At 48.0% G+C, this 13,846-nt stretch overlaps 1 protein-coding gene across 4 annotated transcripts in view; it reads left to right on the top strand.

Annotated features, from left to right (window-relative positions):
- The window catches only part of Ift122 (intraflagellar transport 122), a 68,716-nt gene that overhangs the window by 28,476 nt on the left and 26,394 nt on the right, over window positions 1–13,846 (top strand). For all 4 annotated transcript variants that reach the window (XM_021164719.2, XM_021164720.2, XM_021164717.2 and 1 more), the window contains 6 exons: window positions 2,063–2,254; window positions 2,380–2,518; window positions 3,873–4,075; window positions 5,318–5,455; window positions 6,709–6,873; window positions 9,279–9,476. In XM_021164719.2, the coding sequence (XP_021020378.1) occupies window positions 2,063–2,254; window positions 2,380–2,518; window positions 3,873–4,075; window positions 5,318–5,455; window positions 6,709–6,873; window positions 9,279–9,476 (1,035 nt within the window). The remainder of the gene's footprint in view (window positions 1–2,062; window positions 2,255–2,379; window positions 2,519–3,872; window positions 4,076–5,317; window positions 5,456–6,708; window positions 6,874–9,278; window positions 9,477–13,846) is intronic.

Genomic DNA, 13,846 nt, shown 5'->3' on the forward strand with positions numbered 1-13,846 from the left:
TTCTTTTTTTTTTTTTTTTTTTTTTTTTTTTTTTTTTTTTTTTTTTTTTTTTTGGTTTTTTGAGGCAAGGTTTCTCTGTGTAGACCAGGCTGGCCTCGAACTCAGAAATCTGCCTGCCTCTGCCTCTGCCTCCCGAGTGCTAGGATTAAAGGCATGTGCCACCACTGCCCAGCATATACATTCTTTTAAAAAGCATGATGAAGGGAAGGGTAAAAAAAATTAAAAGGTGGTAAAACTCTGGCCTTCATCTCTTGAGATACTTTTTCTTCATTCTTTCTATTCCTTCAGCTTCCAGCCACTTCCTTGACTCTCCATAATCTCTCCATGTCTGTTAAGTTCACCCAGTGAGTTATTTTTGTCACTACACTTTCCAGTTCAAGCTGTCTACAGGAGCAGTCCGTGCTTTCAACCACTGAGCCATCTCCAACCCCTTCCTTAGTATTGTGAACCATGTTGTCCCAGAGGGTTTAGAACTTTCATCTGCTTGTTCCAATATCTGGGCCACCATGGGTCTGGCCTTGCCGATTGTCTTTTCTCAAATAAGATTCATATTTTTTTCTATTTAGAAATATTTGATTTTTTATTTTTATAATGTATGGATGCTTTGCCTGCATGCATCTATGCACCTCATGTGTGCAGTGTTCACAGCAGCCAACAGGGGGCACTAGATCCCTGGAACAGGAGTTACAGACTGGACTAAGCTACCATGTAGGTCCTGAGAACTAAACCCAGGTCTTCTGCAAGAGCAGCCAGTGCTCTTAACCTCTGAGCCATCCCTCCAACTCCATATTGCCCTGGTTTTTGAAAAAAAAATGTATTATATTTCGGGAATTGTAAATTGTATACCATAGAAACTAATTTCTCTCAGGATCCCCTAAAGGCAAGTGTGGAGGGTGGGGAAGGGAGAGAAGAAGAGAGGGCGAGAGGTCAGGTGGTTAGCTTTGCTGCGTATTTTCAATGAGCAGCAGCTGAGATCCTAGAACAGGTCTTTGGCTTCACCTGTGAGTCATGTGGGTCATAGCTAAAGGTTTCCAGTGGTAAGCAGAGCTTGGGTGTGAATGGCTTCCTTCTAGCCTTCCTTTCTACAACAGCCCACCTCACCTACAACAGCCCACCTCACCTACAATAGCCCACCTCACTTACAATAACCCATCCCAGACTCTATGCCCATCCAAAAAGGAGCTGTGTTGAGAACCTCTTGCCTGAGGCTGTTCCCCTCGCTCAGTTTCTGCCTGCTTTGGTCACTTGTGCCTTCAGTTGGTCCTTGTAGTTGGTCTAGAGTTGATGGTGGTTACTTGGAAGAGGAGTCCTAAGCCTCAGCCAGTAGCTTCAGCCCTCAGTGTCATGACAGGTGCCAGGGTTCTCTTATTAGACTTTGTAGCATTGGGAGGTAGGAGGGAAGCTTTCGGTTGTTAGGCATTTGAAATTCCTAAAAAGGAAAGAAAAGTGAACATACTAAATTTATAATTGCAGTTTAAATTAGTTGAAGGGAATTAACTAAGTTGAAATTGGAGCTAACTACTTCAGTGGTTTTATGTGTTCAAATTGCATTCATTAAACTGTCAGCATCAATTGACTGCTCACTTTTACTAGATTTATAAATAGGAAAACATTTGTAAATTGACCCTAAACCTTAAAGCAAAAACTAGGTTTTTAGGGTCATTTTTCTTAAGTTGAATAAAGAATAAAGGGCAGTCTTTTCAAGTGAATAAGCTCAGAACATAAACAGAGAAAAGAGGCTGAGGTAGGCTGATGACCATGTGTGGTGGGTGAGTGAGGGAAAGACTCCCTGGCCTCCAGGATGGCTGAGGAGGTCTGGCTAACTTCCCAATAGTTAGGTCAGGCATGGCAGACTTTAGGGGCCAAGGGTTTGGCAGGGTTGAGGGGAAGAGTGGGCTCCAGAGGTGGAGAGGCCTGTGTGGGAAATGGAATAGCTCAGGAGAGGCAGCCCCCCCCCCCTTGCCTTTCTACCATTCTCTCTACCCGGCTAATGTTGGCGAGGAAGCCCTTCCTGATTGTGGTTGTAGACTGGTCTCACTTGCTGTATGTTCTCTTTCCTCAGATTGGGAAGGATCGGCCACTGAACTTTGACCCCTGTTGCATCAGCTACTTCACTAAAGGAGAGTACATTTTGGTGGGGGGTTCAGACAAGCAGGTATCTCTTTTCACCAAGGATGGAGTGCGACTGGGGACCGTTGGGGAGCAGAACTCCTGGGTGTGGACCTGTAGAGTGAAACCTGACTCCAATTATGTGGTGAGTGGAGGAAGTTCACCCTGCAGAGCATTGCTAGAGGAGGCCCCGGGCAGCCAGTGCTCCTAACAGGTGGAAGGGAGATGGCTCCTCCCCTCAGCCTAGATTGACAGCTCTCCTATGCACAGGTGGTCGGCTGCCAGGATGGCACCATCTCCTTCTACCAGCTCATCTTCAGCACAGTCCATGGGCTCTACAAGGATCGGTATGCCTACAGGGACAGCATGACAGACGTCATCGTGCAGCACCTCATCACAGAGCAGAAAGGTAAGAGGCAAGCTTGCCCTTGCTTATAGACACTAGCAAAAGGGGTGAGGACTGGGCTAGGGACAGCACATGCGAAATAATAGGAAATGTCTCCTCTGGCCTTGCTTTAGCTTCTAGCAGTAGAAGGAGGATGAAGATCTCTTTGAGGATCTAGCAAAAGCAATAAAACCTGTTTTGTTTTTAAAAGCACCAACTCTTTACATTTTACAAATAATTCCATGGTGTAAATGGACTCCATGAGACACGGAGGCTGACAAGTCAGAGCTGTGATGGCTAATGTGTATGGGGCTTTGTGGACATTTACCCATATCTTTCAGAGCCACTTTGGCATACTTTCCCCTCAGCCTCTACTCACTTCTTGGTGGTCCTTCTACTAGAATTGTAGAGGCAGTAGATAGGCTCAGGCTTGGTCAGGGGATCTGGGATCCAACCTCGCCCAGTCTAAATCTGACAGTTCCCTTCTGTTCACATAAGTAGCTCTGCAGCTGAAAGAGGTCAAGTTCCACTCAGCGGTATCCATCTCTGGATGTGCTGAGCACATATGCTACTTGTATCCTGCTGACCGGACATGGCCAGGTGGCTTTGCATAGGGGTTCCAGTTGGGGACCACCCTGTAGATTCAGGATGACTTCTTTTGTCCCTGCCAGGGTAGATCTATTTTGGAAATTCCATCTAGGTGGCAGGAATGTAGCCACTGGGACAGCTCAGCACATCCTCCGTGGTGTGTACCCCACTTGATCTGTAGAGAGGCAGAGCTTGCCACATGGAAGTCCCTGTTGGTCAGGAAGGTCGCAGGGGTGTGGTTGGCTATGAGATGTGTCATTTTGGTGGGCTCCCAATCACTAGGGGCCTTCTTTGCTGTGCAGAATGAGTCTAGATGTCCTCAGACATGCAGGACAAGTGTCAGTAGCGTTGACTGCTTGACTGCTCTGTTTCTCCCTGAAATGGTAGCATATGTAGCTCTGCACCCCACTCAGCACAGAGGCCTGCACGTGGCAGGTGTTCTGGGGAGAGCTGTTAGCAGACTGACCTAGTTTTACTCTTAAGTTTATGTCTGAGTACCTGCATATCTGTGTGCCACGTGTGTGCAGTACTTGAGGAGGCCAGAAGAGGGCAACAGATCCCCAGGAACTGGAGTTAAGATAGATACTGGGAATCAAACCCAGGTCTTCAGAGAGCAGCAGTGCTCTTGAACACTGAGCTGTCTCTCCGGCCCCCATTAAAGATTTTTGTAATGAGAGTGTGTCACTTTAATTGTCAGGAGCATTAAATAAATAAATGATGGCTTTTAATTTCTCTGCCTTTCACCTTACTTAACAACCTTTTGCTAGAGTCTCTTTCCCTCCGTTGACAGTTAGGATTAAGTGCAGAGAGCTTGTCAAGAAAATTGCCATCTACAAAAATCGATTAGCTATCCAGCTGCCAGAGAAGATCCTCATCTACGAGCTGTACTCTGAAGACTCGACAGACATGCACTACCGGGTAAAGGAGAAAATTGTCAAGAAGTTTGAGTGCAACCTGCTGGTGGTGTGTGCTGACCACATCATCCTGTGCCAGGTGGGTAGCTCATCCCTCCTCCCCCAGGGCAGGGCTCTACCTCAGGGAAAGAAGATGGTCACGACTCAGTGGCCAGTCCTTGGCATCTAGCTGAATCTTGTCTTTAGAGAGATGAGGTCTGCGGCTGGGATGACTGTGGACATGTGGAGCATGTGGCTACGCTGGCATTAGGTGTGTTGTAAAGTGTCTCACACTGCAGCTTTGTTTGGAGATAGTTGCTCAGGCTGGCCTCAAGCTCACGACCCCCAGCCCAGTTCACCTCCTGAGCCGAGGTGAAGGTGTGTGCCACACCTGTCACTCATCTAGGGTACATTTTCATAAGTGCAGGATTTACCTCCTAAGAGAATTCTTTTCTTCTTTCTTTCTTTCTTCCTTTCTTCTTTTCTTCTTCCTTTCTTCCTTTCTTTCTTCCTTCTTTCTCTTGAGGCACTAGGAATGAACCCAGGCCCTTGCCTACAATAGGACAGTCCTCTGCAGTGGAACCATATCTCCAAGCTTCTCTCTCCACCACCTTTTTTAAGACTAGGTTTTATGAAGTTTACCAGGCTGTCCTTGAACTCATTCTGTAGCCCAGGCAAGCCTTGAACTTGCAATGCTCCTGCCCCAGCCTCCAGAGGACTTGGAACTATAGATCTGTACCACCAAAAAAAAAAAAAAAGTCTCTAAGGCAGTGGTTCTCAACTTTCCTAATGCTGTGACCCTCTGAGACCATTTCTCATGTTGTGGTAACCTCCAACCATAAAATTATTTTTATGCTACTTCATAACTGTAGTTTTACTACTGTGAATATCTGGTATATGCAGGATATGCATACCAAAGGGGTTATGACCCACACATTGAGAACCACTACTCTAAGAGGGGTTTGGTTTGGTTTGGTTTTTCAAAAGAAAAGTTTTCCCCCGGTCATAGATCTCTAAAAGTCCCTAGGTCAGTGCCACAGGAGTTTCGGAAAGACTACTGTGGGTGCACCTGATCTTTCTCAGGCCTGCTAGAAAAGATAAAAAGGAAGAAATTGTTTAGGAGCCATTCTAGTGTAAAACTAGTATCAAAACCTGTGTGAGGGTCCCAAGCCTCTTGCCACTTAGGGCTACCACAATAGAGAAGAGTTGTGGAGGGTTGGTGATGGCAGGGTCGGGGAAGAGCCAGGGTTAGATCACCACTGCTGGTGTAGGATGGTTCCCCCAGGAGGGCTGCAAGCTCTCTTTCTCTGACCCGCCACGCTGAGCTTGGGATGTCTCCTAGGAAAAACGGCTACAGTGCCTGTCCTTCAGTGGAGTGAAGGAAAGGGAATGGCAGATGGAGTCTCTCATCCGCTACATCAAGGTGATCGGTGGCCCTGCTGGAAGAGAAGGTCTGTTGGTAGGCCTGAAAAATGGCCAGGTGAGTCTTCCTGCGCTACCATCGAGCTTTCTGTCCGGGCAGGCATGGGTTTCCTGTCTGGGATGATGTACGATGGGTTGTAGACAGCCTGGAGTTTGCTTTCATAAAGACAGCTCCAGGCCAAAAGGCTGTGGCTCTAGACTCATAGCATGCTCACCCCTGGCAGAGTGGGTGCCATGGCTTTCAAGCTGCACGTAGCAGGGATCAGTGTGCTTAAGGTCAGCCCGAAGGTGGGATTTGTTGGAGACACAGCTTTAGTGGATTGCTGGAGAGGCAGGCGGAGACTGTGCACGAGGTCAGAGCCTTATTAGACAGTGCCTGGATTAATCAGTGTTCCTGTCTGGGGCCTAGATAGTGCTAGTCCTTAGGGTGTTACTAGAACCAAAAAGAACACTGGACAAATCGATTAGGAAATCTAGGCTACAAAAAGTTGAACAGATTCTCTGTGTGTTCATCTACATTCTTTGCTTAAAATAAGAAAGTTCTATGTGGGCTACATAGAAATTTGAAAGTGAAAATATAACTGCATTAGCCTGAGAGCCAAGCTGTGTGGCAGATGGCTGTGGCTGAAGCTTGTCAGGTCTTTGCTGGGGACGGAAGTTGTGGAGCATGAGATCAGTAGGAGCTGACAAGCAGCGGCACCCCAGTGCGGGATAGTCTGCAGCTTCCTCAGTCAGCTGTCAGGTCTCATGGGAGGCTGAGAGTGTGACTTTGGGGTCAGGTTAACCTGGGACCATATTCCTTCTCACGAGCTGTATGGCCCTAGGCAGATAGATGAGTTCGCCTCTCTGAGACTCAAGTTGTCCAAATAAGGACAATACTGTTTCTTCCCAGGACTGTCAGAAGCAGGGATGTCAGTGAATGGCAGCTGTCACCATCAGCACCGTCATTATTACTTTATACCAGCTGTCTCCCCTGTGTTTACAGTAGCCCTTCCTGTGTTAGTGTATGACTCCTCTACTCTGCAGTTTAAGCAGTATCATTAAAAATGTCTCCAGTTCACACAGACATTAGTCAGTTTGGCATGTCTCAGGCCTGTTGTTGCTTCAGTGACCTCCTATGAACCATGCTTTTGGACTCTTAAGGATGGTACCCCCCCCCCCTTTATTTAATGAGTCTTTTCTCTGCACACAGCTTCTGGAGGAGTTAGTGGGTGTTGTTCTTGTAGAACACATGGGATGCCAAGAGTCTGGCAGTGGTCCAGGGTCTGGTTGCCATGGTAACTCACACTTGTTTCTCTGAAATTTCGCCAGATCCTGAAGATCTTTGTGGACAATCTTTTTGCTATTGTCCTGCTGAAGCAGGCCACAGCCGTGCGCTGCCTGGACATGAGTGCCTCCCGGAACAAGCTGGCTGTGGTGGATGAGAATGACACGTGCCTGGTGTACGACATCCACACGAAGGAGCTGCTATTCCAGGTGGGGTCCTGGCTGGAGACACAGTCCTCAGAACAGGGAGCCGCCTTGAGCTTCCCAGTTGTGCAAGGAGGCACCCAGCCCTGTCTGGGAGGAACAACAAGGGCTTGGGAGCCAGCACAGGAGTAGATTCTGAAAAGTCCCAGGGACAGGGTAGCTGGGCCAGCCTCTTGCTCTGGTTTCCTTCTCAGGAAGATGGGCCAGTAACCTCAGTTTCACGTAGCCATAGCAGTACTTGAGTGGACAGTGACAAGTCTGATGGCCATGTAATGTGTGGTGCTGACTTTTTTGATGAAGTCTGTGAGTCCCTTACCCAGGACTGCTAGTTGCTACCAGTGGCCTAAGGCTACACATGTAGAAGCTCACCTAAGCTTACTCCACAGAACACTACAGCACAAGAGCTGCATGGATCACTGGGAGTGGGCATTGTTTCCACAGTCTTTGGTCCTGTGGCTGAAAGAAGTGTGTCACTGAGCAGTCCAAAGACTGTGTCCATCACCTGGATGGCTTTCTGCCACACTAGGGCTGTTCTTGGCCTGTTTGGGGCATTGTGAGAGGTCAGAGCTAATTTATGTGAAGTGAGGACCCCCTGAGACTGGAGCCTCTGTTCTCTGGCTTCTCCTGCTCGGTTTCCCAACATCATAAATAGACATGGATCCTCTTCCAAGGCCCTCCTTGTCCTTGGCAATAGATCCAGCAGGGTAGAAGTGTCTGGCTTTCCTCAGTCAGTTGGACAGGGCTACCTGGCTACCAGTAGCCCAAAATGACTTCAGTTATTATCATATCATGGCACAGAGGAAGCAGAGGGTTTAGGGGAAAGAACCTGCATTCACAGGCCCCTGTGAGTCTCAATCTGACTAACATGAAACTACCTTTTCCTTCCTTCCTTCCTTCCTTCCTTCCTTCCTTCCTTCCCTCCTCTTCCTTTTCTTCCTCCTCCTCCTCCTTTTTTTTTTTTTCTTTTGAGACAGGATCTTCCCATAGCTCAGGCTAGCCTCCAGGTGAGGATGAACTTTCCATAGCTCAGGCTAGCCTCCAGGTGAGGAGGATCTTTAGGCTGCTCCCTTCTCTCCACTTCCTAAGTGCTGGGGCTAGAGAAGTTATATCATGCTGAGATCAAACCCAGGGCCTGCTGCATGCTAACTAAACCACAGTCCTTCCCCATGCTAACATGAAGCTAGAAGTTACATTCTCATAGACTTGCCCAGGAACAGCCCAGGAGCAAACAAGATGCTACTGTGTGCTCGGTGCTAGGCATAACTAGCCCTAAATGGTGCCCTTCTCCCCAGCCTCAACACTGCACTGCCTGGACCTGGAGCTGGTTAGAAGCCCCTCGGTGTGTCCTGTGTGGAGAGAGGTGGCCCTTACTGCAACTTCTCTGGAGAAGTAGCCAAGGTGGCTCTCAGGACTTACCAGGAGACACAACCTTCCTAGTCTGTCATCCACTGTGTTTGCCCCTTCACATGGGACGTACCAATATTCCTCATTAAAACATAGTCTCTGCTGAGGGTAAAAGACTCAGGGCAGGGAGGACTGAGTCGCTGTTGGTCCCAGGCCTCTAGAGTTGAGCAGAATCCCGGTGGAGAGGGTACCTCCTAGTGTCACTGTGGTTTTAGTGTAAGAGTTATACATGCAGAGACAATGTGTTATTTTCTAATTTTGAAAAGAACTCCCCATTCTTTTGCTTATTATAAAAAACAATGGAAGTTCATGACCAAAGAAACCAGACTAGCAACCAGAAAAAAAAAAAAAAGAAAAGAAAATAGAAATTCGCCGGGCGTGGTGGCACACGCCTTTAATCCCAGCACTCGGGAGGCAGAGGCAGGCGGATTTCTGAGTTCGAGGCCAGCCTGGTCTACAAAGTGAGTGCCAGGACAGCCAGGGCTACAGAGAAACCCTGTCTCGAAAAACCAAATAATAATAATAATAATAATAATAATAATAATAAAAAGAAAATAGAAATTCTTCTTAGTTCTGTTCATCCCAAAGCAGTCACTGGTGATCTTCAGGGCGAGCCCTTTGAGCCTCCTTCCTAGGTAGGTAGCAATGTATGGAAGTGTGTTCACATACACATACACTCTTGCTGGGAAAGGAACCCAGCCTCTTACCACAGAGCAGCACCTCGCCTGCTTCCTTTAACAGAAATGGGATCCTACCACGCTCCATTTCCACATGCTGTGGAGTGATTAAAATATGGAGGGGATAATTTATTTTGAAAATAGCACATATCTAAAAATTCTATCACTCTACCAGTACATAGAGGAGTTTGGCTTGTCCCTTCTTTTCTGACCCCCTTCCCTCTTTCTCTTCATCCTGCTGTCTGTACTTGAGGGCCACCTAGGCTTTAAGAACAGGTCGGGGTGAAAAGTGCGAGTGTTATCAGAGCCTCACAGGCCTTTATCCCTCAGGAACCGAATGCCAACAGCGTGGCCTGGAACACACAGTGTGAGGACATGCTCTGCTTCTCTGGAGGAGGCTACCTCAACATCAAGGCCAGCACCTTCCCAGTGCACCAGCAGAAGCTGCAGGGCTTTGTGGTTGGCTACAACGGCTCCAAGATCTTCTGCCTTCATGTCTTCTCTATGTCTGCCGTGGAGGTGCCACAGGTAATCCTGTGCCTGCCACTCCTCTGCAGCTCCAGGGCACACAAAACAGAATGGTCAGACCCTCAGACTGGCACTAGGAGCAGCAAGGAGGAGGAGGAGGGAAGTATGGAGTCTGTGGTATGGACTTGGGTGTTTGTGTGCAGCCATGTGTTTCTGGAGAAGAAGATCGGCCCCATTGTCTTAGTTAGGGTTTCTGTTGCTGTGATGAAAAACCATGAGCAAAAAAGCCAGCTGGGAGGAGAGGCTTTATTCAGTTTATAGTTCCACATTGTAGTCCATCACTGAAGGAAGTCACGACAGGAACTCAAACCAGGCAGGAACCTGGAGGCAGAAGCTGATGTCAAGGCTGTGGAAGGCTGCTTCTTATAGGCTAGCTCCCCATGGCTTGCTCAGCCTGATTTCTTACAGAACCCAGGACACCAGCCTAGCACTGGCCCCACCCACAATGGGCTATGCCCTTCCCCATCAATTATTAAGTAAGAAAATGCTCTCCAGGTTGGCCTCAGCCTGATTTTATAGAGGCATCTTTTTCAATGGAGGTTCCTCCTCTTAGGTGACTATAGTTTTGTGTCAAGTTGACATAAGCCTAGGCAGCACAGCCCTCTTTTCTTTCTGATCCCCTTGCATTGTGTTAGCAGTGTGCAGTACTGTGTTAGTGGCAAGCCCACAGAGCATCAGTGTGTGAGTGGGAACGCTGTTGGACAGGAGAACAGGTAGAGTGGGCACTGACTGAGGGATGGGACCCAGAGATGGCACATGGGGTCCTGCATAGTCTCCTGAAGAGAGGGGAGACCAGCTAGAAACCACAGGAGACAGATGGGAAAAACAGACAGGAGAACTCAGACAGCACCCCTGCTAGTTATAGCTGCCTGCTTGTCCGTAAAGTGAGAGACATTCTCACCAAGGCAAACACTAAGGAGAAACTTGAACCACAGCATCCTATCTTCAAGAGAATATTTTATTGTTTTAAATGTGTGTGTGCATATATGCATATGTGTGGTGCACATGAGAACAGAAGAGAGCTGGAGTCACAGGGGTTGTGATCCACCTCACATGGGTGCTGAGAGAGAACAGAAGAGAGCTGGAGTCACAGGGGTTGTGATCCACCTCACATGGCTGCTGAGAGAGAACAGAAGAGAGCTGGAGTCACAGGGGTTGTGATCCACCTCACATGGGTGCTGAGAGTGTGATATGGGTCCTCTCTTAGCCACAGAACCATCCCTCCAGACCCCAGCATGTTATTGTACTGACTGTACTGACTATGGACCAAAACAAAAGCAAGAGAATGGAGCTTTTAATCACTTTGTGCCATCATCTGTTGTTTGTGTGAGCACTTATGACCAAAGGTTGCAGGACAACTTTTGGCATTGTTTCTCCCGTTGCTGGTTCTGAAGGTTGGACTCAGGTTGTCACACTTGTGCAGCAAAGTACTTTTACCTTTTCAGCCATCTTGCCAGCTCCTGTGCCATCTTTTAACATGACATTTAGCTATTCCAGGCTCATCCCCTTGACGAATTATTGACGAGCAATCTGACCTAGCAGTGTGGTTGACACCTATCTATAATCTCAGCACTTTGAGGAAGGGGCAAGAGGATTTCAAGTTTAAAGGCAGCCTAGGACACATCACAGTACTTTTTCTTAAAACAAAAAACAAAACAAACCCCACTAACAACAAAGACAATTGCCCAAACCAAGCACCCCACTTACTAATCTGGCATTTTGCTCAGCAGTCAGTCTACTGGAAACGCTGTGCCGTGTCAGTGAATACACTTACCAGGATGTTCAAACAGGAAGACAATTGTAGGCTCACATCTGTGCGTGAGAAGGGACAAGTGATTCCTTATGTATGTTGCTCAATTCCCCTTAGGTAGTAATGTGTAAGACTGTAATGCAGTTTGTTCCTTTGTTCCACCGTGCAGTCTGGAGTACCTTCCTGCTGCAAGCCCCCATGCCCTCCCTGCTGTGTACCCAGCTTTGTTTGTAATGAATGCAGCTCTTCTATCACATGATAGTCCGTAGCTTACTCCACCAGCACCTACATTTATATTACTTACAGCCTTTTTGTTTTTCTTTGTGTGTTTTGGAAACAGGGTCTCAGTATTGGCCCAGGCTGCCCTGGAACTCTGTGTGAACCAGGCTGGTCTCAATATCACAGCAGTCTCCCCTGTCTGCCTCAGAGTGCTGGTATTAAAAGTGTGAGTCACCAGACCTGGCTGCCCATAGCTTTTTACTCTTGCAAATAGTGGATATCTTCCTTGTGTATGTCCTGACATAGTACAAGTTCCAAGAACTGAAATTGCTGGGCCAGAGGCCTTGCCCATAGAAAGATGTTCATATGTTCTAGATTGCCTTTCATCTAGAATGCTGTTAGTCTGCCTGCCTACATACACCTGGCCTGCAGACTCTGTCTTTTTCCTCAGAGCCATGGAAACCCTTGCTACTTGTTGCTGCAGGGCTTTTCTGCAGCAGTGTCCACATCAGCTCCTGCTCCTTACTGAGTATTCAAGCAATGGCAGTGAAGTCTGATGGGAATGAACAGTGGGAAAAGAGAGTGTGAGAGATGGGAACAGGGCGACGTGTGGTGGCAGCTGAGGACAGCCTGCCTATGTGACTCTCCGTGCTGTCCTTATCTGCTCCGCAGTAGCATCCTAAACCCAAGCACCACATCTGCTAGGAGCCCACTCTTCCTCATCTGTGCCAAACAGGCTTTGCTTATTAAAAGGGTTTCTCCCTAGACTGCCATCCTAACCTCAAAAATAAATGCAGTTGCTGCTCCCTGCTTCTAGCCAACCAAGAGGAGCCAGAGGGTCTGCTGGGGCTCCTTCTGCCAGAGCCCCAAGAGTCAGTAGCCAAAGTCTCTGTTGGTTGCAGCAGCCTTCCTGCTGATGCAGCAGGCCAGAGCTGCCAAACATTGGGAAAGGCGATCTGGAGACAAAGGCTGTTTATCTATCGCCTTGCCTCTAGTCTTCTTGTGGCTTGGGCCTCCAGACCAGGCAAAAAGCCCCATTTTTGCCCTTGGGATTTTTGGTTTCCTTTCGAAATTTGTATCATCTTGTGCAAGAACTGGAGTGTCCGAGCTGCCAAGTAGAGCAGTAAACCTGAGTTGTGCTCCATGATGTCATGCTTGGAATACAGCAGCCAGATAAGGGTTTGCTCGGAGGGGACTGGTTCATTAGTAAGTTTTTCAAATCCTCATTCAGGTTGTGCCTCTCTGCTGTACAATCAGCTGATCTTGTGCGACATTTTACTGTTCCCTTGTCACGGGGGAAGTTGGTTGTCACAGGAAGTTCTGCAGTTTGGAGCCCTGGTTTTGGATTCTGGTTCTGTAACCTGATCCAACTGCATCCTGAACACCGTATCTTCCTCTTTGAGGCCTCATTTCTTTTCTGTGCAATAGGATCATTGGTTTTTGGTTTGGTTTTGTTTTGCCATGTTGCTCACACTAGTCTTGAACTCCAGGGCTGAAGTGATCCTCCCCGGAGCAGCCGAGACTCCAGGCTTTGCCACTGTGAAATGGGGTTAATTACACCCGTTTTCAGGTTTTGCCTGCCCCAATTCCTGTTATTATTCCTCCTTATTACAGACAGTCGTGAAATATCAAAAGCCACAAAACAGAGCTAAAGTGGACCAGAGGAGTCTAGAGAAGAGAGCTCATTGTGAGGGCAGAGTAGGTGGGATTTGGGAAAGCTTAAGGAGATGAGGAAGCCTGTGTCCAGGAAGATGAGTACTTTGCCCTTTTCAGAGTGCCACTTCAACCCACAGAAGCCTGGCCTGGGCAGAGTCTCTGAACAGAAGGCACCTAGATAGGATGTGGCTGAGCCAGACCCAGGTGCTAGCTCAGCTGCTCCTAGTCTTGTGGCCCGCTGCCTCCCTACATAAGAGGGGAAGTGTATGGTGTGTTACCGCAGGAAAACAAGCCCCTGGGAATAGCTGTGCCTTGCTGTCAGAGGTAGATCAGCTTGAAAGGAAAAAGGTTTCTTTTAATTCTGAAGCGGGGCAAAAGGACCGGAAATGTCAAAGATAAACGCCCCGAATGGAGAAAACAGCACTTCCGGTTTCACATTTGAGAACCATTAGCACAGGGGTACTGGCTGATTGATCTTTACTGCCCAGGAATCCAGCAGGGAGACAAGGGTCCCTGAAGCGTATTGACTGGCCTCAAATCAAGACAGAGCCTTTATTGCTACAGATGCCAGGCCCAGCTCAGCTCTAGCCTGATGTGTATGCATGTGTTCTCGCACGCGCACACACACACACATGACAAGAAGGAACACAGGACCAAGGATAGCAGGTCACCTGTTGCTTTAACCTCAGGTTCTTAGTTTGATAGGTCTGTGTCCTCCGACAAGTCAGCTCTGCTCCAGGAGTCT

This window comes from Mus caroli, chromosome 6 (assembly GCF_900094665.2).
Source record: "Mus caroli chromosome 6, CAROLI_EIJ_v1.1, whole genome shotgun sequence".
In the NCBI taxonomy this organism is placed as follows: domain Eukaryota; kingdom Metazoa; phylum Chordata; class Mammalia; order Rodentia; family Muridae; genus Mus; species Mus caroli.